This window comes from Lytechinus variegatus, chromosome 7, assembly GCF_018143015.1.
Source record: "Lytechinus variegatus isolate NC3 chromosome 7, Lvar_3.0, whole genome shotgun sequence".
NCBI classification, from domain to species: domain Eukaryota; kingdom Metazoa; phylum Echinodermata; class Echinoidea; order Temnopleuroida; family Toxopneustidae; genus Lytechinus; species Lytechinus variegatus.
The window spans coordinates 1,861,803-1,884,819 of NC_054746.1; the positions used below are offsets into that span (position 1 = coordinate 1,861,803).

Sequence of the window (23,017 nt, forward strand, 5' to 3'; positions counted from 1 at the left end):
GACCCAATTCGTATGCCAGTTCCTTGTAGGTATTCATTTTTGTGAGAAATCTGTGTACACCTCCCAACTCCCTGGTCTTAATTAAACTTGTGGAGATTGTGTTTTGGAGCAAGAGGTACACCTACGGCAGCATTATTGGGGTGTCATTTGTATGCGTCACTGGTCTTCTCATAGAAGATGACTGACAAGATATGTATGCGTCACTGTTATGCAAGAGAGTCGGTCTGGGAAGGCCATTTGGTCAGAAAGGCTAGGAGACCGTTCTCATTACGCTTTCTAAAACTAGTTTACTGGAAACCGATTCAGGAAACCAGTTTGGAGGATCGCTTTGCTAGCGTTCCCACTTGAGCACATGAAAGTGGTTTTCAAATTAATGTCACATAAAGCGATCTTGTTGCTGTGGAAGCGTTTCGCGCTAAATTTGAAATTGAAGCGTAGGCATTCTACACCTGTCGTGTGGAGTAACATGCTCAAAATGCGCGAAGATCGTTTCCCGAAGAATGGTTGTGTCACGCTAAAACCAGTTTAACAAGGCAAAGTGATCTTGAAACTACATCGCAAGGTGGATTTCTGAACCGGTTTGGAAGATTACTCCGACCATTCTATTTCTCACTACACGTTAAACTAGTTTCCCGTAAATGTGTTTTAGGAAGGTAGTGAGAAGGGTGCCTTAATGGCATTGAGGAATGACTTCCAAATGACGAATGAGTTGCAGCCATTGTTTTGACCTGACAGCTTAAAGCATTGATAGAGAGGTACTGTGAAGCAAATGAAGTGATGTCATTGGTTACCCTCATGGACAAGGAGACAAGGGGACCCATAACACAATAGGCGGTTTCAAACCGCCTCGATCACAAGAATCCCCGTTAAATTACGAGAACTTTTTAAGGCTAAAAAATACCCGTTAATTATTCCTGCATTCACACCGCCCCGAAACACATCCTTCGGGATAAGTTCCCGAAGTTACGAGCATGCGCAGTGTGGTCTGATAAGCAGGCAAGGCGGGAGATTCAAAATCACTAGCCCAGCAGCCACCCACGCCGCCGCGCCCAACGACACGCTGGGATAAAAGTTCCCGTAATTTGCTTTCACATTGCCAAAATACCTGCGACCTTGGAAAAATCCCCACGAAAGTTCTCGTAATTTCGCCAAGTACCTACTATTTAGCGGGTATTTTCTTTCGGGAAGATTATGCGTAGTTTGCTTTCACATTACCAAAATACCTGGTATTTTCTGATCGGGGTAAATTTCCCGATCAGAGAATACCTGGAACTGGCGAACTTCGAGGCAGTCTGAAACCACCTAGTGATTAGCAATAATTATAGAATAATTTTCATGATTGATTGCATTGATTACATTGTTAATTGTGAAAATCAAGCATAGAATTAATCGCTAACCTTTATGTAATGGGCCCTCTAGTAGCCAAGGAAAATTGTTTGTTTTTTCAAAATGCCTGATAGCGTCAATTTTCATTGCAAAATGATTGTAAAAAATTACACAAAACAGCAACATACCAAACACTTACATAGATTTCCATAATACAAAAAGTTTAGACATGGATATCATGGACATTTTTCTTTTCTGGAAATAGAATGGGTTTCTAATTATTTCTACAGAGAGTGAGTAGATGTTATGAAACTTGAATAAACATATTTAGTACATACTAGAAACAAACAGGCATTCAAGTCTTTGAGTCTTGCTACGTTCAACATAGGGATACTCTAAATCTTCTTACACGAGTTCGAGTTGATATGGTTCACCTTTTCGGAAAACATGATTGCGTACAAACCCAATGTATTTCATATTTTTTAATGTTTTTTTTTATAGAAATCACTGCTATACAGGAAAAATCATGTAAAAACTATGCCTTTCAAATGTTCTTTTAAAATATATTCTTTTGCCAGGTTTGTTGTTTTAGATTAAAGAGAAATGCCAGTAGTTGCAGTAAACACTGATTTCATGAGAAAGTCTGTAAAACCAGGCTTAATTGTCAGAATATCATTGAGGATCTAGATCTGGTACAGTTACATAAACTGAACTATGTGAAATCTTGAAATCTACGCTGAAAAATGTTCACACTGAAGATCACCAACACAGATAGGCACATGTGGGACAATGTATTAATATTGCTGGAATAAAGACCCGACGGAAGTGACCAAATCCGCGCTTATTTCGCTTATTTCTCAGCAATTACACAATTTCTTCCAGAATCCTTTGGCACATATTTTTTATTCATACAAACAGACACTTTGGTGGTCATTATATTAGATTCTGTCAAAAGTCATTTTGAGATCGTTACCAAAACTGGAATTTATCTTAAATCACACATCATATCATGGGGATACCAGGAGGGGGGAAATACACAGGCTGTGGGAGATTTTGCCCCCAAAATGATCAAACAAGCTCCGGAAAAAGAAAAAATGGACCCAGAAATCCTTATTCAATGCAATCTTAAAAGCTTATAATGCTTATCCAATGTTGCAGATTTCAGGAATAGATTGTTCAAAGTATCCCCCTTAAACATAAAAATTACTAGTCTGGGAATATGTGTTTGAGTATCAAGATCAATTGCTTTCAGCGTATACCCAACACTGTCATTTCTCCTTGACCAAGACACCAATCATCACTTCAATTGGGTATACATCCATTGAAATACTATCTATTATCTCATGTATGTAATAGATCTATCATTGTCTGGAAGTGTTTATCTTGGTTTTACCAGCTATGCGGTGCCTCTGCCCAATGCCCAGTAGACAGCCTGCTCCTCCATAAACACATCTACACTTCAATATAGGGCTGCCTGTAAAGGTCATTTCTAATTCTATGGACGTCTTCTCTTCATGCTTTGAAGGCAGAATGAGTGTTTAAAAACACACGTTGAATATGTAATTTGTAAAATACAGTTTGACACAGGACACCATGCATGCTATATTTTCTTGCTTTTCACTTTCTGTGTTTTTACGTGACTTTATGTGAAAAGCCAGATTTCTGGCCACATGCATGAATTGCCACTTGTCCAGCACTCACTTTCTACTTACCAGTTTGGTCTCTTCCCGCATGGTCTAATCCTAGTTAGAAAAGGGAGTATTAAAGGAAAATTGCCACTTGGTCTATTCATGCTTCGTCCACTTTCTGCATGGTCTCCTCCCACATGGTCTATTCTTGGTTTGTCTATGACCAGTTTGTCTACTATAAACATTTTGTTTGAATCCATTTGGACCATTCTCCATTTTGTTTGTCTTCCATTCTTGGCTATACCCACTTTGTCTATGAAATACCTTTTTAATCTAACACTATTTGTCATTTGACAAATTGAAAAATGATCATCAGATGAAGTGGAGATTAGACAATGTGGCCATTTAGACTAAATGAGAATTAGACGAGTGTGTATTAGACCAAGTGTAGTGTAGGACAAACAGTAATTAGACCAAAGTGATAGTAGACCAAATGGGTTTAGCCCATGTGGCATTAGACCATCTGAGAAGTATCCGAACAGCTTGTTTACCAAATGAATATAAACCCTGACCATTTGCTAAGGTCAGACTTTATTTGACCTGCTATCTACTGAAGATGGTAAAGTATTACAAAGTGACTGAAATACATCATCACCTATGGCAGATTGACCTTCATTGTGGTGTGTGTTGTAATTTTATTAATTTAATTCTTCATTTATATTTGAAGCAAAGTTGGAATTAGGCTATATTTTTTATGAAACACATCAGCAGATACATGTATGTTTCAGTGACTATGCCAAGTTTACAAATCTTCTATAGAGACAGTTTTGTTAAAGCTGTATATTATACTTATAGTCATATAGGATTAATGTGTTTCTTTCATGGAATAGGGACAGCTTGATAAGAGATTACGATTTCAAGCCAAATGAAAGTAAAATGGTTTAAAGAATTATTTGTGCACCAGTTTAAGCCCAGTTATGGTATTTGTAAGTTATTTCTTGGGTCAAAAATCATTTCACCTTAATGACCTTTATTATAGGAAGGTACTTGAAGGTTACTTGGGCTGCTAGTGTTAAGGGAGTACTATATTTGTCACTGATGTAGGTTGTAGATGATCTTAATAGTGTGCAATCATTTGAGATCATGTGCCAAGTATTTGACATTTAGAATGGGGACAGAAGAAAGACTCATGCCTAAGGTCATGGAGGAAGTTCTGAAGATCATGCATTATTTTTAAGCTTCAAATTTTCAAGAGAGTAGATTTTTAAGGAGCTTTATCCCTGTTTCTTTTAGTGATATCCACTGGAGATCTTGCTGTTGATCCGAACAAAGTGTTGGAGGATCATTCTCTGTCAAGAAAAGTTGTGGAATGTTGGAGTTACTTTTAGAAATTGAATTAAGAGTATGGATTGTATCCCCTTGAAGCGTAATCATACCTCAAGGAATCGAACCACACATTCTCATATTCACATGCTCCCCAAAGCCATGCTGCTTCCCACTGTTAGCTTCACAGTTTGGGCGAGAGTTTGAGCAATGACATCATCGTCACATGACCCCAATGGGACCCTCAACCTCGACTTGTAGCCATACGGCACTGCACCTCTCTCGGGATGTATAAGCACCCCCCCCCCCTTACAGAACTCATTTGTCAACTTCATGAAGAGAACAAGACAAGCCAATGAGAGAGTGAGTGAGAGTGGAGTTGAGAGAAAGAAAAATATTGTATGAAAAATAATTGGAGCTTCACCCGCTGCCTGCCGCTGCCTGTTAGTCTATCAAAGATAACCAGACCCTGGCACTCAGAGCGATTCACTTGGGCCTATCTTTACCGTTTGCCAATCACGAGCTGGTATCCTCTGCATTCTTTGCTCACTCAACCTGTGTACCTTGTTGAAAGCCGCCATCTCTCTGTTTTAAACTTGAGGCTTTTGTGGTGTTACATAAAAGGCAACAACCATGGCTGCCAATAGCCAGTATTCTTTACAAGATGCCCTGAATGCTATCTGGGCGGCCATCGCAGCGCTCAACAGGAGGCTCGATACGGTGGATACAAACTTGCAGGAAAAGATCAAAATCCTAGCAGTAAGTTTTGGTTTTGTTTGTTTTGGAAGAATGTTTTGAGACTTCACTGTGGAACCTTAATACCAAAACAAAAAAGAATTTGTATAGAGTGCCGGTGTTCATTAATGAGTTTGTAGATTGTTTCATTAGTAAGTTTAGACTTAAGGGTTAAAACATGAGAGTTCATATCTTTCTTGACATTCTAAAAATTTTAGCGTTCCTTTATGATGTTTTGTTTTGAAGCAAGAGAGAAAGAACAGTGTCTTGTTTGAATTTTTGTCTGTGTGTTGCATCCAATCCTTTACTGATTGACAGAGGGATTTAACTGCTCTCTATATGTGACAACATTCGTTTTAATCCTTGATGTACATGTATGATTTGTGTCAAGGTCATTTCTGCCATATTATTCCATAAGTTGGTATTAACTTTTAGATTGGTGGATCAATGATTATTAGGATTAGTTTTAATCTTAGTTCTTCTCAACTTACTGTTTTTGTACTTATTCAGTGTATAATTATTTTTGCATTTCATCATTTGTTAAAAGTTTTCAGTTTTGTTTTATGCACTGCATCTACATCTGCATCCATGGAGGTAGTTTTATGGTCACACCTTGTACTGTGAATGAACCTTCTATAGGAATTTTTTAACCTTGATTCAGATTCCTATTGCCCTTACCTAGACTTAACCCAAGCCCTAAACCTTTCTTTTATACTGCAGCTGAATGAAGTTTGAAGGGGGGTATCATAATTACTGTTAGTTTATACCCCTTTCATAAACCCAATTAAAATGAATTAGGCGGCTAATAGCAGCATAATTTGGTCGTAAAATTGGAGGAGGACAAGAGTTATCCGCATTACTCTGATGCTGCTATTATCCGCATAATAGCGGCATCGGGATAAGATTTTGAGTTTATGAACGCATTTCCAAATAATGCGGATAATTGCCATGGTGCGGTCACAAGGTCACCCTTTTCCAACACAACCGCATCGGAGGGGGCGTGTCCAGTTGTCATGGCAATTATCCGCCTTTTTCAGGACGGGCGCTCGTAAAAATAATGCGGCTTATTTTCGGAGTTTATGAACGCAATTTTTATTGAATTATCCGCATTACTCTTAGTCTTAGGCGGCTAATTGGAGGATAGGTTTATGAAAAGCGTATTAGTGGGTCTTGCAGTGATAGTCTTTTGCAAATCTTGCAAATCAAACTACTTCCTCAGTTTATAGCCCAGTGCTCATGATACAAGTTGGCAATCACATTGATCCTGGAGTAAAGGCAAGCTAGACACAGTTATGATTGTCTTGGGTACTTTGTTACAAATGGTTATGCCACTTTCACTTTTGTATGTTCTACACATAAGGCCATTTTTATCATAAAGGGCAGGTGGTATTACTCAACTTTAGTATTGATTTTTTTTCTCGTTTTCTATTAAACTTTAATACTAATACTAATACTATAAGCTCAATACATATTATGAATAGAACCATTATACATATAGTCTTCAATTCATAAAAATGCTCCACAAGCAGAGAAAACGGTGTATAATGGCGGTGTTGTTTCACTCCTTTGATAAATTGGCAGTCAGAGCAGATGGATGATCTTCAGTTGGCAGTGGCTCATTCGTCACTCTTGAGTGTGAAGAGGTTGTTTATCTGACTGACATCCATGAGAGTACCTTTGATAGAATACATGGACCCAGTCTTACAGTGGGGTTGCAATAGATCCAATCAATTACAACTATGCAAAGCCAACAACGCCATAAATGCATACATGTACATTCATTCAAAGTTCTTTTTAAGCATGTATGGTCTTAGATGCTTCATTACCTTAAATTAAAGTGTTTTTCTCTTTGCTTCTACAGTGACGTGTACATTTCCTGTATATCAAGAATTATGACATTGTTGGTTTTCCATATTTTAGATCGATGAAATCGATCCCAGCTCTTTGTGAGAGGGGACCCTGGTTCTTCGTCAGTCACCAATGTAGACCAATTACTAATGTGAGAAACAAATGTGTTACATGATGGTATGCCTCGTATGCTGTAGGTCTATCTATCGAGCATACAGAGCTCATTGTTTCGTCCACTCCACATGATTGCATCTGATTGCATCGCTAATACTTTGAAGATGGAATCTTCTTGGGATTTTTTTTTTAGATTAGTTGCTACTTTACCAGTTGAATTCTCACATACCTTGGAGAGAGGGAGAGAGAAGGGGGGGGGGGGGTGGTGGAGGTGGCAGAGCTGCTGGGTTCATTATTTTCTAGCATCCTGAATTTCAGAATTCAGGATGAAAGATAAAGATGTACCTGTTTATTATTTGAATTTATTGCTTAAAAAATAGGGAATTGGTTTACTGACCATCGTTTCATCCAAAATTAAGATTTTCCAGAATTTACTGGCATTTATTGAATATTTAGTATAAAATCACTTTTTTGAATTAATTTCTGAAAGAATTCCATTTTAACTTTGTATTCAAATTTTTCTATGAATTTAAATTTTGCACAAGGTTTCCAGCCAAGTTAGAAAAAATGATATAAATCATACTTAAAATTAAAAAAAAATATCACTAGTTTGCATGTTACCAATCAATAGTTTATTTGTTGTTTTCATTTTTTAGGGGGGGTAGGGGGCTAGGCCTGGGGGGGGGGCTTGATGAATGAATAAGTTCTTGCACCAGGAGGCTGGAATAAACAATAAACAATAATTAATGAAACATTAATGATGGTTACATAATACACAGTGGGGATGCATACCGGTAATTGGATTATGAGGGATTATAGAATTGTCTGGTCGATTGTAGAACGTATTTAACCTCTTATCAGGATTCATTTGCTACATGTTTGGGTCATGACCAGTTATGAATAAAATGTATTTGAATTTATAAGATGGGTTTGGGTGAAAAAGCGGGTTCTGAGTGGATGAAAAATTAATGAAAAACCTGTTAGGGGCTACTTTGTGTTTAATGTGTGTAGTGTACAATGGGTGATTTCAAGTATGGTGTTGACCTTTTGGTGTTGGTGTTAGGTAAATTTTTACATGATTATAATGCCAAACATAAAATGAAGATGGTCCTGAAATAAAGTAAGTCACTAGTTGTTGAGGTGTTAATAATGTGATCTGGATCAGTTTTTCAAACTATAAATAAGTTTTGGAGCCAGGGGAAGCAATCCAAATTTAAACACCAACACCAAGGCCAACACAGGACTTGAAATCACCCATTTAGTCCAAGAGTTCTGCTTTGACTTGTCAACATTAATAAGGTGTAACATGACTTTATTCCCAATAGCTGCCCTTTACATTTAATTTTTCCTCCAAAGGTTGATATTACAATTGTCAGAACCGCTGTATTAGGGATCCTTATTGCCCTCATGTGAGATGAAATTCTGAATCGTACATTTATGTCCACGCACTGACATGATGTTTGACAGTAATGGAAGATATTATGTGACTTCTGCTCATCGAGCGTAGACCCCTTACCGGTTAATGACAGCTACCTACGGTGTCAATGAACTCTGATCTTTAATGGATGAAGTTGATGAGAGGGATGGATGTCGGCTCAAGATTATGAATCCATCTAATCAAGCTATTCTTCGCTTCTATAGTGCTGTATTGTCATAGAAAGATGTTTTTTAATTGATTTTTTACGTCCTTGGAGCATAGAGCTATCCAAAATATAGTGACAGCAGGGAAATATGGGAATGTTTTTTAATTCGCAATATTTTGATTAGGCTTTCTTGATGTACGAGAAAAGATTTCAAATACTATAGATCTATAATAAAACTGCTAAACAAAAATTTGTGTAGCAGTCTGCCATAATAATATGTAGAGCAATATTTACAATGCAATACCTGGAAAATTATTCCCTGTTGCCTCTTTAACGATTTTGTGAGAACAAAAATCTTTTCTTATTCATGTGGATGTTGAATCAGTGCATTGATGCTTACTCCCTAATGTGTGTTACAACCAATAAGTGCATATATATATTTTACAAGCCTATACAGTACAGCTTGTAGTAGCAGTGGGCCACGGGTGGGGTTCACTGCCCCCTCCCCCCTCCCCCCATGGAGCAATTGGGATGTAAAAAGGAAAAAAAGAAGGGTGTGAATTTTGGGGGCCAATTATCTCTACAAATGACCCTATTATTCACCAGAGGTAAGAAAAGAAAATTGATATCACTTTGAGGTCAATGTGCCCCCCCCCCCCCACTTCCCTGGTACTGCTTCTGTTCACATATAACTTTTTTTAACTATACATACTAGTTACCACATGGAGTCAATCTTTCTTTATTCCATGGTTATTTTGATCTTATTTGGATTGTATATAAGTTACAAAACATTCAAATTTGATGTATTATATTCATGACTTTTTGCGAGTTGCAACAAACAGTTTACCCCACTTTCATTATGATTATCATCTCATTTTCATCTGTGCTATTACCCAGGTAGTGGAATTTATGAATGGCATAATCAAGTCTTGTCAGAACAAACAGATGAGACAGTTCATTACCTTGAGATCAATTCATGATCCATTGCATTTTGGTCTATATAGATCTATCCCCTTTCAATAATAAAGAATTTAACCATACTCCCTTCTATTCATGGGGCCAATTTATAAAGTCATGCCCAATTTTGCAAATGGCAGGTGATCCCTTCATGTACTAAATTAGATATTCTAACAGAATTTAAGTACATCATCTTTCACATGTACCTTCTATATCAAACTTGAAAATATTAGATATGTCCATTCAGATGATTTTTGAAATGGAGCATGATGAATCTGCAAAGCTTTTTTTTTTAAATATTTGATATGGGTTTTTCTGTTACCTTATGCTTCAACTTTTTCCCCCTTCTTTTTTTCGTATCAAACTTGAAAAGGGTTTTGCTGAAGGTATTACAATGACCTATATTCAGTTTGATAATCACCTTAGCATCACTTGTAATGAAGGTTATGTACTGTACCTTTTTGGAACAGGAAAAGGAAACAGGATTTTCCGATAATCAACAAAGAACCACCATCTTGTACCCTTGATAGAGGCATGAATCCTGCTCATGAAATTCAAGATCATACAGAAAGTATGGTCATATTTCCAACCTGCCAATTCTGCCATCAAGGTTACAGTGTAATAAGCTTGCTATTTAATCTAGAGCGAAGAACAATTTTTGAGAAAAGAAAAATATTCTTTTTCATCAGGGGAAGTTCACCCTGAAGAAAAGTTTGTTGTAAAAATAGCACAAAAAAAAATAATAAAAAATATTGGTGAAGGTTTGAGGAAAATCCGTCAATGATTAAGAAAGTTATTAGAATTCAAAGTTTTGAATTTGTGACGTCATATGCGAGCAGCATTCTTACAAAGCGAATGATAAAAAATCTATGAAATGTCATTTTCTCAGAAAATTGAAAATTGTTTTACTGTGCCTTATGTATATCAATAGACAAATCATTTCACACCCGATCATAAATAGAAAACAAAATAAAGTTATCAGGAACCATACAAAATTTGAAATTCATTGATTTTTTACCATTCCTTATGTAGGAATGCTGCTCGTACATGACGTCACAAATCCAAAACTTTGAATTCTGATAACTTTCTTAATCTTTAACGGATTTTCCTCAAACCTTCACCAATATATTTTATTATTTTTTCTGCTATTTTTACAACAAACTTTTCATTAGGGTGAACTTCCCCTTTAAATCTTGTTGTTGTAGGTATCTGAGTGTAGTACAGTGTGTGGAAATGTAAAGATAAAGTTTCATTTTGATATATGTATTTAGTATTTACACCTAATGTTGCTAACTGTGATTTTTTTTCTACAAGAAAGTATTTCCCTGGGAACTTCATTATCATGAAATTAGTTGTTTGAACATGTACATGTATATAGCAGATGGGGGCATTTGGTTTGCTGATAAAAGATGGCTTGACATTATTCCCACCTCTATTGAATTTGGTATTATTTGATTACTTCATTAAAATAAAAGATGGCTTGAAACTATTCTCACATTTGTTAACTTTTTTTTTATCCATGCTTACAGAGGCTTACAGTGTCAACGATTTTACATATTCAGGACCCTCAATAATAGTAAAAACACAAAATGAATACACCATTATGATAATGATAATTGAAAGATGTGTGAGAAAGATATTGAAAGAAATTGAAAGATAAAGTGTGAGATTTTAATACGTTGCACACAATGCACACAGACCCACTTAGGATTAAAAACCAGTAGGAAAAAAAAAAGATTATCAGTTGTAAGTTTATGTGAGTTTCCATGTGTCTAGAACCGGGACAAGCCAAATTGGACATGACTGCATCATATCTTTACCTTTTAATTAGTGTGTCAGGTTGATTATAACACATGACACTACTAATCATTAATGTGTTACCCATCGTTAACTGCAACTCATAAAGCCTTCATGAGTATTCATTGATGGGACTAGAGTGAAAGGCCGTGGTTTAGTGAAACCTTACACTCACAGCATGCTAATCAGTGGCAGCGGTGGGATTGGTTATTGGCTGAAATGCTGGTATGAATGGGTATCAAGTAACATCAGACCCTTTTCTCCTTTTACATTATTACATTCAGTATCGATAACATGACACTACAGTGGACTCTTTATTAAACCTATGATACAACAACATTTCCAATTTATTCAAGTGATCCATGGCTTAATAGCCTTTGTGCTATTTCTACTTATGCACAAAGTCAAATCAGATCAAGAACTCGTAACCCTGTTTGATTTCACCGTACGATCATTCGATTTGAGGCATTAGAATTCATATGCATGAAATACACTGTAAAAGCACCATTAAGAATTGTTAGCTTGTTGTTTATGCCTGTCAATCTAACAAGTGTTGTTGTCTACGTGGGGGTTCACAAACTTGTTAGCACCACGGATATATGCCTACATGTACAAATATGAACTTTAAAGGGTTTACCTTCTGACAGTGGTTAGAACATGGAGGTAGAAAAGGGAAGGACAGGGACAAATTTAACAAGAGATAACATATTCCTTGTCCATGTTAAAAGGTTTCCAGTGCTTGATACAAAGTTCAAGTGTTAGATGTTGAACTTGTTGTTTCATATCAGGTTTTTTTTCATAATCAATCCTATTAATGCAGTGATGTATAGATCAAATAGGATAAATGCAAATGAGGAAGCTGATTCAGGATAAAAATAAAAACCTGAAAGAGATAGTTCCCTGTCGGCTTAAATTAAATGATGACCAGGGCTGCGTAACACAAAGCATAACGATTGATCATACGTTTGATTTCAATGCAATCAATCGTGAAAATTTGGTTTATCTAGATTAGTGTGAACCTGTACATGATGTCTGGAATGGATGCTATAGTCACACCAAGGAAAGTGTTTTCACACCGACCGCCGGTGTATGTTATTTGAAATAATGTAATAAGCTTTTGTCTGTCTGAAGTCTGTTTGCTATGTGTCTGTGTTGTGAGGATGCCTTTACCATTTATTGAGATTGGTCTGATGAGAGATATGTCACCTTGTGCATTGTTGAGTAAAGATGGTTTACAGATTGGTACAAATGTTAACTTGTTGTCACTTGTCACAAATCTACTTAAGACCGTAATGATGATAATTCGATAGCAGATATAAGGGCTTTTTAAAACTTAAATAAAGCCTAGCATTGATTTTTAAGTGATTTTCTGATGCATGGTCTGGTAGCTGCAGCATTTATATTGCGTAAGATGTAGAAATGATGGTAATAGTAGTTCTATATCTACTCTAGACTATAGTGGTTTAAGTGCTCATATTATGTAGGTCAAATACACAACAAGGAAATTGGTATACATGTGTGTGAGTGTGTGTGTGTGTGTGAATGAATCATGTGTGACTGTTCTCAATTGCTACTCTGGATTCTCCCACCAACAATTTTTGTGAAGAATATACAATCAAATAATTCAAGATGTGGATTATAAAGCAAATAATCACCTAATCGTCTTGTCATTGGCATTTTGAATGTTCATGCTATTTTTAGCTCCACTTTAGCTTCTTGGAAAGATAAATAGATTATATCCACGTTGCTTTGGATTCCAGGACTCCGTCTTACAAAGGGTTATGATCAATCCAATCAATCGTATCTGGTATCTCTATGATTTATTCTACAGGAAATTTGAACAATGTCCTTTCTAAACAAAGAGAAGCTCAGTGAATTTTCAAGAAAATTGCAATGAATGCATGAATATACATCATAGTTAATAAATATTTTGAAAAAACCTGCACAATAGATGTTGACCTTACTGGCCGTCCATAGTTGTGAATGATCGGATCAATCACAACTCTTTGTAAGACAGGTCCCAGTTTATCCCATCAACTTAACACCAGTAATAATTATTACATACTTATTATTTGTTTTCTGCATACTTATATCTGATATATGGATCCGTCCGTATACATGGATCACCTTGATGCTTGGCTCTGTTCTGTAAAATCTTGGGGGGGGGGCAATGCATTTTTTCCCTCAAGAGGTTGCCAGTGAGCTGTGGACATTAATTCATAGTCTATTTGGTTTCTTGTTGAGCAGGGTGATGTAGCAAATTCACTGGGTTGTCTCCAGCAATCACTTGGGTCCATGTTCATCTCGGAGCTTGTTTATTAAAATTCTTTATAGTCATCATATTTAGCCCTAATCATTTTAAAAGATTTATACTTATCATGTCAATTAATTTTTGTAAATCTATAATTCCATGATGATTTATAATAACAGCATGCAGTGTAAATATGTAAGAATTTTTAATGATAGTATGCAACATTGATATAGAGGTTAATGAAATGTTTCTATGTGAAGCATACCATTATCCAAATGTAAGCATAGCTACTCTTAATTGGTATACCCATTTACTACACACCTGGGTGGAGAGTGGCAAATGTAGATAGACTTATTGCCAAAGGACGCGAGTTGCTATGGTGGGATACAAACCCTGGACCTTGTGGTTCTAAGGTTGTGTTTATGCTTCCACTTTTCAGGCCAGAATCAGCGTTTCCAAACGTGATTAGTCCAAAACACGGTTGCGTCCATGCTTACTTTCATTTAAACACTGTTTCAAAACGCCGATCGTAAACTCACAAAAAGGTGCGTTGTCAACATCGTTTGACCAGAATCAGGCTTTCTGGGGAAGTATAAACAGAACCACGATCGTAAACGTGTTTAAATGACGTCATTTGGTACATGCTTCCGGTGAGATGAAAATCCGCGGGCAAATACAGTCGTATTGCTCCATGTTATCTTCACGTAATAACAACAATTGGAAAAAAAAACTTTTTGAAAAAAGGTGCGCCCAATTTGACCTCGCTTTACGATGCGAAGCCAGCTGGAGATCATGATTTGCTCTGAAAAGTTAAGCATAAACAGCACTCTCAGAACCACGTTTACGATCGCGTTTTGAATTGATGTTTGAAATCGCTGATTCTGTCCTCGCAAAGGAAGCATAAACACACCCTAAGGCAGGGGATTTATCCTGTTAGTCAAAACGCCTCTCAGGTGATTATATATTTGATATAATTTTCATCCTTTTCATTGACATCTTTGCAGGGTGGAAAGGCAGAAGAAGGGCAAACCACGGCTGGAGAAGAAAGTAAACCGACAGAGAGCCCAGCTGAACCAGCAGCAGCAGCGGCGGCAAGCCCCGCTCCACAAGAAGCTGGGGGTGAGTCTAACACAGCAGCCCCTGAAGCAGCCAGCCAAGACACCAAACCTGCCCAGGTAAGTTCAAAGACCACGGGAGCAGCATTTCATGAAATGAATCTGTTCTTTACTGATAACTGTTACAAGCTACTGGAAATCCTTGAATCCGATTGGCTGAAGGAAAATTGGTTATTGAAAATCACTGTCAAAAACTTTTTTCATGAAACCCACCCCTGAAGTTTGCTGAATTTCTCTGTGAAGCAGATAGCCTGTGGTTTTCACAGAAAAACTGTTATAAGCTATTGCAAATCCTTGCATCTGATTGGCTGAAGGTAAATTCATAATTGAAAATCCCTGACATTAAAAAAAAGGCACAAAAATGTTCCACAGACATTTGCCTAATTCTTCCAAGTTCCTAGCAAAAAAATGATTTCTCTACAAAAAGTAGTCACAATGATTTGAGAGGATTTTGTTTCTTACGCTGAAAATTATATTTGAAGAGATAGAGTAAAATCAAACTTACAAAATTAATAATTATTATTATCAAATCACTGAATATTACATCAAAAACTGATCATGTATAAAAAAACATTTCATAGTTTTGCATTATTTTGGTTAAACGGTTTTCTGCATGTCTTCATGAATATGCAATTAGTAAGCTCACGATGTCATTATCCCAACTTATTTTTTTGTATTACCAAGGGGTGATAACTCCTTGATAAACATTAGAATTTTATTTGTCTTAAAGAATAGAAAAATGAAAAGTGGGGAGATGCCATTATAAAATCACTCAATGCTTTAATATTCCTGGGGCCCGTTGCAGAAAGAGTTGCAATCAATTGCAACTAAAAATCATGCACAACTTGATTTTCAACCAATCAACAGCGCACATTTGGGACTTGCGATTGATTTTTTTGGCTTGTGTTTAAACGCAACTCTTTATGCAACGGGCCCCTGATGACATTGAATAGAACTCCTAGCATGAAATAATGAAATATAAGTGAAAATGGTGTTGCTTTATAATCAATCATCTTTATTTAATACTGTACATTCAACCTGTTGTACCTTGGATACTTTTTTTAGTCCCGTCACTTGTCTCGAAATAGAGAAGAAGCTCCACCCCTCTCAGAAATATCAGGGAATTTTAGATAGCTGTTAGTATTTATCTTTCTAATTCCAATGACTGGAATATGAAATGCTTTGTGATCCCAGTTTGTTTTCCGACATATTATCACTGTGTTTCAAATGATTAGATTGGTATTTTGTTCAAACCATATATTTGCCAGGCTGCAAACAAGTGCCCCTAGACCTCTATTCAGATTATTTGCAATATCAGTTGTAGAGAGTCGCAAAGGTAGAATGTGGGTTTTGTGATGTACTTGTTCTCATTTAATGAATAAATTAGGATGTAGGAGGTGATGATGTTTGACAAATTTCTAATCGGCCCATGCAGAAATACAGGATGTAATTTGCGGCGGGACACAAGATCCAACATTTGATTCCTCTTAACTCTATCCACACAAGATGGCATGCTGAATCGCACGTAGATTCCATTTTGAGCAAACTTTGTAACAGCCTTCATGGGGAGTAGTAATCTGTAATTACATAGGCATGAAGTCCATGTGGCGAATATGGCTATACAGCTAATACCTTGTTGCGTCACGGCCTATGTAAGGATTACAAAGGTGATGTTGAACTTTGAGGTCTTAACATTGATATCGTCTGGGACGGGGTTGGGTTGACTCACGGAGCAATCACTCATTTCCGCTCGACTCCCTGCAAATTTGTGGCAGCATTGAATGTCATTAAAGCAACATTGTATTCTCCAAAATGTAAGATCATGGAGGTATGTTAATGTAAATTGATGTTGAAATTGGTGAGACATGGGAGAGACATTCTTGGTAATCTGACCATTCAGCAGCAGTCATCCTGGCAGAGAGGATGTTTTCCACATGATGACTGTCATTAAAGAAACATTGTATTCTTTAAAAATTTCAAAAAGTATGATCCTGGAGGTATGATAATTTGAATCGATGCAGATGTGGTTTTTTTTTATCTTTCAATAATTTGAATATATTGAATATATAAATCAACAGTTACAAAATAATAACAGATACAAAATTACAAATCATGGGAAAAAGAAAAAAAAGACAATATATACACAAGCAACCAAGAGTGAAACATTAATAAGATTAGCTTCTCAATTCAAATCTTGACTTCTTGAAATGGATAGTGAGATTATCTTTTTTCTTGGCAAGCTAATATTCTAAGTCCATGTTACATTTCAACAGAGCCTTGAAACCATCGACACTCAAGGGTTTATTTTGAAATTTACAGATGTAATATTTTAACAGGAGAAACATAAGTTAAAAATTTATCATTTAGTATACCAAACATTTTGTGGAAAGTGGTAGGTGCAATATTGGTGTTTTCTTTTCGATTAATAAGAGAAATGATTTCATCCCAAATTGGTTTCACTTAAGGGCATCTATGTCCATGTTGGTGAGACATGCGGGAGGTATTCTGGGTAATCTGACCATTCACTCAGCCGATGTCATCCGACCGAGATGATGTTTTTCCACACAATGGCCGTGATGACATTCATGATACACTTTACCAAGAAAAGAGAAATGACTCATGATGACAGTGCTGGAGGAGAATTTCTGGGTCCTGCTTACACAAAGTGTGGTGATTGATCATATCGTTGGTTTGTGCCATTGATTGCACACAATAATCAATGTAATTGATCATAAAAACAGAACCTCAATGAAACACTAAGCTATGTGTTACAGGGTTCTGAACAGCCTTGCTCCATCATGATGTTGTCATTCCCATACATTGTAATGAGGTTAACAGATTACATATTTAGGAGGCACATAGAAAATGATTAAGGAAATGTAAATGTATGGTATAGTCCATATTTCTGGAAGTATTAGATTTCTACATATCCATTCATTTGATCATATTTTTTTATAAGGAAATGAAAAGCGAAAGATGAGTGAGAAAAAAAACAAAACAAATGAACAGTTTCTTTACTAAGAAAACCATAATTCATATACACAAAACAGAGTCTATGATAGTGTGAAAGTATTTACAATTTTGAGGTCAAATCTATTCAACAGTCTCTATTTTGTACAATGGTGAGAAAAATCAATGATTAACCATTGCAATGGTCCCCGATTTAACAGAAATATTTTCTATACATGTTTTATGCCAGCCATGTATCAGATTGATTATTTACAATCATTATTATTGTGTAAGTCTTGTCAGAGTGCAATGCAAACTTACAGGTAAATGCTAGTTTTGGTAACGATATCAAAATGAGTTCGTACAGAATCCAATGAAATGACCACCAAAGTGTCTGTTTGTATAGATAAAACGCATGTGCCAAAGGATTCTGGAAGAGATTGTGTAATTGCTGAGAAATCAGCAAATAAGCACAGGATTCGAGTAGAGCGTCGGGCCGGACGCTTATCTGTGTGGGGATCTTCGGTGTGAACATTTTTCAGCATAGATTTCAAGATTTCACAAAGTTCAGTTAATGTAACTGCACCAGATCTAGATCCTCGATGATATACTGACAATTAAGCGTTGTTTTAGAGACTTTCTCATGAAATCAGTGTTTACTGCAACTACTGGAATTTCTCTTTAAGTATAGCATCTGTAGTTTGTAATGAGATAGATTATGAATATATTCAACAATATAAATGTTTTTAGCCTACTTGTAAAAAAAAATATGAATGTAGGTCTATATACCATAGGCATTGTTACAATTTCATTGGTCCATAAAGGAGACATGAAGACCATGTCCTATACCCTTTTTACACAGGCTAAAATTTCCTTAACCCGGTACTATAGGTGGGGCTAAATTGCTATTTAGCCCCACCTATAGTACGGGGTTAAGCTTAGCCCACTTTCTTTTTACACAGCACTTTTGCAAAGTAGGCTAACCCCACCTTTAGTACGGGATTATTTGGCCCTGCAAAAAAGCAGGGTTATCCCAGCAATTGCGGTGCTAAGAGCGATAGTACGGGGTTAAGATCGCTAGTGTAAAACAAAAGTGGGCAAAGCTTAACCCTGTACTATAGGTGGGGCTAAATGGCAATTTAGCCCCACCTATAGTACGGGGTTAAGGAAATTTCAGCGTGTGTAAAAAGTGTACGAGTGAAGTACTTGTACTACGAATGATCGACAAAAACCACTAGTTCGGGGTTAGCGAGTTTCGTGTGTGAAAAGCAAGCATTCCTTATCCGGGGTTAGCAATAACAATTTTGCATGTGTGAAAAGGAAAAAAAATAGTACGGGGTTAAGGATAGTACGGGGTTAGCGATAGTCCGGGGTTAAGAAAATCCTGTGTAAAAAGGGTACTAGTCACATTTTTATGGGGGGCATAAAAAACATAATTAGAAAAAAAATATGTAGAGGCCTTTATGATAAATAGCTTGAGATGCAATATTGAAGGTTTTATTTGGATAATAACGCAAGCAAGCTTTTGTATTGGATCAAATAATGTGAGGCAAATGAAGGCCTGATTTGTCCTGCCACTGAAATGCATAGTAGCGTATTGCATATACATGTATATGTCAACATTGTGAGTACCACAAGTACTTGTCACATAATATAGTGGGATTATGTTTGATAGCGAAAATGAAAGGAAATATTGACTGTTATTGGTACAAATTGACTCATTCACCCCAGCAGTAAGAAAGCATTCAAACCCTGTCTGTTTTCTAGCCTCCAGTCAAGATGCATAGGGAGCTCACAGCGGGAACTCATAACCATTTCCACAACAGGGGTCTGGCAGTTGTATTCTCTGACAAACCAAGTCATTTGGTAGGAATAACTGTAGTATGTGCTGTTAGGGTAGGGTCATGTTCACACATAGCCTCTTACACTCAGTGCTCCTTCCTCTTCCATTAATGAATGAATGAATGAATAAATAAATTAAGAAAGTTACAGATAAATGAATGAATAATGATGATATTAATTAGAGCATTTACATTGCACAGCTTCGATAATAATAGGCCTGTATTGTACTGTGCGTAACAAAATAAATTGTACATTTCAAAGAGTATTACTGAGAGAATCTATAGTTCGATAGATAGACTGATTGATAGATAGATAGAAATTGAAAATGTAAATGTTAAAAGATAAATGATTGTATGATGTGTGAATGAATGAAATAAGAAATAAATAAATGAATGAACAAACGAAAACATAAATAAATAACAAATAAATGGATGGATGAATGATAGAAAGAATAAACAAATTAATAAAATATAGGCATAAAGTTGAATGAATAGATGAATGATAAAAGTAATAACTAGATGAATTAATGCATTATATTAATTACTCAGGGTGTCTGATACAAGCCATGGTGACACAGCTCTTAGAACTTTCACTGGCACTGCAGATATGTTTTCAAAGATGTCATTATTGGAACAAATGTGAACAAGGCTCAGCAATTGGTCTTGTGACTACGTGGAAGTGACACAACAGAGAGATATTATACATTGGAATGTTTGGCATTCAGGAGTACTTATTTCTGTTCATATGAAATCTATTCAAAGCTTCATCGGGTCCTTCTAGACTCCTTGGTTGCCTAGCAACTGACTGATGTAGAGATATGCAGGTGAAAGTTGTTTTATTGCCATGACCATTCTCATACTTCTGTGGTATTATTTAATTAGCAACAACCAATTTTTTTCATAGTGTGTTTAATATCCATTTTAACTTGTCTTGGTATTAAGGAGGAGACAGGCAAATCACTTTTGTAGAGTTATTGGATTGGGACCAGGGTGGGGGGGGGGGGGCACTCAGTATATGATGCATGGTGGGTATGTGCCGCGGAGGGGACCCCACTTTTACACTCAAATTTCCATTCTGAGGCATAGCAATTTCATCTTATTGAGAAAAAGAACAAAGAAAGCCACTCCAAACCAGAGCATTTCTTGATCCACTAAAATCAGCTGCAAATTTGGTGAAAAGCGGCCGTAGAGCGCTGTCTGACCATCGCCTCTGCATGAGCCCGTGCTGCCGGGCGAGCTGTATGCACGTATGCCCATTCCATAGGGATGCCTACGCACTCGCATGCAGGCGACCCGTTCAAGGACCCCCGTTTTCACAAACATTTGTAGTTCCGAAGCCCGTTCCGAGGACCCTTCTTTTTACAATAAGCACACTCCACATTTTTTGGTCGAGTATCCCCCCCCCCCCCCCCCCGGATAGGGAAAGACCATAGGGTCTGTGTAAGTCATTTATCAAATTATGAAGATTGTAAACATGAAAGCATGTTTATGTTCATTTAAACTACTTTTTAGGTTTATGTTCAGGGATAAATCAAACATTTGAGGAAACATATGTCACATAATATCCTGTCATAACTCTATTAATTTCACACCCGATTGTAAATGAAATTTTCAGGTTTATGTCTCTTTGATTCTCTTTAGATCTATTTCAAATCAACATGTTGGGGATGGAGTTGGCCTTTAAGCAACATCCTTTGACCTACGGGGTGATGTAGTTGCCAAAATAAATGTGCACTTTCTGTGTCACACTGGATTTGTTTCTTGCGACAAACATGAACAACCAAGTCATTGCTCAATGTGCTTGGAGATATGTCATCATGCCTAGTTGTTTTTCTCTGACATTACTCGGCATGTCAAATCCTCTCAAACATGAAAGGCTGCATTTCATCTCGGCTGCCAGTTTGGAGAGGAAAGTTTCACTTTAACACAGCAGCTGGTAGAATGATCTGTCCTGGCCGTTTGCCACATCCTCGTTCTAATCAGATGAACTTTTACTACACCCGATATCAATCCAATCCAACGCTCGAGACAAACCCAGCTTTTGTCTGACGCACATGCGTGAGGTTTGTGTTGTTGCCGCTGCCGCCATGCCCTTGCCCGCGTCTGGCAACCCATTTCTCCTGCACAGAAGGTGTAGAGATAACATCTCGCATTGTAACCAGGGAAAAACAGGCTATCAGTCTTGAGTACCAACTCCCTTATGGTTTCCTTATATGGAGAAAGGAGCTTGGGAGTTGTAAACCTATAATTTGCTTTCTTCTGCTCTAGACAAGGCCACTATCATTGATAGATGGACTTTGTGAATAGCAATGACAGGGCAACTGCAGAGCCCATTGGATGTCTGATTATGCATGAATGTTACAAATTAGATAAAACAGTTAATGTGGTCAGAGCACAGTTTCCAACCTTAATACAACACAATGAGCCCATTCACTTTCAAAATTGATTTTCCAGATTTCTTTGTTCTGCATAAAGTTGAATACAAATTAAATCAAGCTGTCTGCATTTATTTTATTATTAGGCTTTTTAATGTGTAGTAGTATGCAAAACATCTGTTTAGGTGGCTCTATTGATTATATTGAATTTTGTGACTGTAGTTGACTGCCAGAGGAATGGAAATATGTTTCATGAAGATCATGATTTTTTTTCTTTTAGACCTCTACATAAATTCAACCAAATAGAAAAGTTTTCGATATGCTTAAAAAAAAAATCAGCTTCGTATATTTTTTTAAGGCCTATTGATCTCAAATAATGAAATATCTTTTAAATAGGAATTATAAATTATCAATGATGCTACAAGAACATAAACACATTAAAAACACAACAAAATAACAAATTGATATTACCAGATGTTCTACAGGGCCTACAATATGCAGGTCTCCTTTAATTCTAGAGCAATATTGCTTCATATTTGAATGTATGAAGTGCCAGTTGATAATGTATGCCATTTGCAGCACTTTTTTGTGGAATGTTATCGAGATTCAAAGGTTTAGTTTTCATCTGTGGTAATTCAAAGTTTTTATGGTTAACCTCTGGAATTTTGATATCAGTTTTTGTGGCAACATTCAATTCAACCCTATCACTTAAAACATAAATTTGTGTGAAGAATTGACATGAATCACCCCCCCCCCTTCCTCCACAAAGATCTTTGATAGTCATATGACGAGATCAGGTGTTACATTTCATAAAACACTAAAAAATTTGAAAAAGTTGGCAAAGTTAAAAAGTAAAAAGTCTAGTCCACCCCAGAAAATGTAGATTTGAATAATTTGAGAAAAATCAAACAAGTATAACTCTGGAAATTTCATCAAAATCCGATGTGAAATAGAATGTTATGACATTTTTAAAGTTTCACTTATTTTTCACAAAATGGTGATATGCACAACTCAGTGACATGCAAAGTGACATGCAAATGAGACAGATTGGTATCCCTCACTATTTCTTCTGTTTTTTATTGTTTGAATTTATATACAATACTTAATTCTTCTACAGATATGACATTAAAAACCAACTTGACTGAACGATGTACATGTAGTATAAAACAATGCTA

The 23,017-nt window shown here is 36.6% G+C and overlaps 1 protein-coding gene across 2 annotated transcripts in view; it reads left to right on the forward strand.

Moving 5' to 3' along the window:
• The first annotated feature begins 4,833 nt into the window (after nt 1–4,833).
• LOC121418185 (cell surface glycoprotein 1-like) overlaps nt 4,834–23,017 on the forward strand; it is a 35,600-nt gene continuing 17,416 nt past the window's right edge. Inside the window, exons 1-2 of one of the 2 annotated variants that reach the window (XM_041611912.1) lie at nt 4,834–5,036; nt 14,567–14,737. In XM_041611912.1, the coding sequence (XP_041467846.1) occupies nt 4,911–5,036; nt 14,567–14,737 (297 nt within the window). In that variant the 5' untranslated portion in view covers nt 4,834–4,910. The remainder of the gene's footprint in view (nt 5,037–14,566; nt 14,738–23,017) is intronic. The other variant, XM_041611913.1, reaches the window with a different exon arrangement.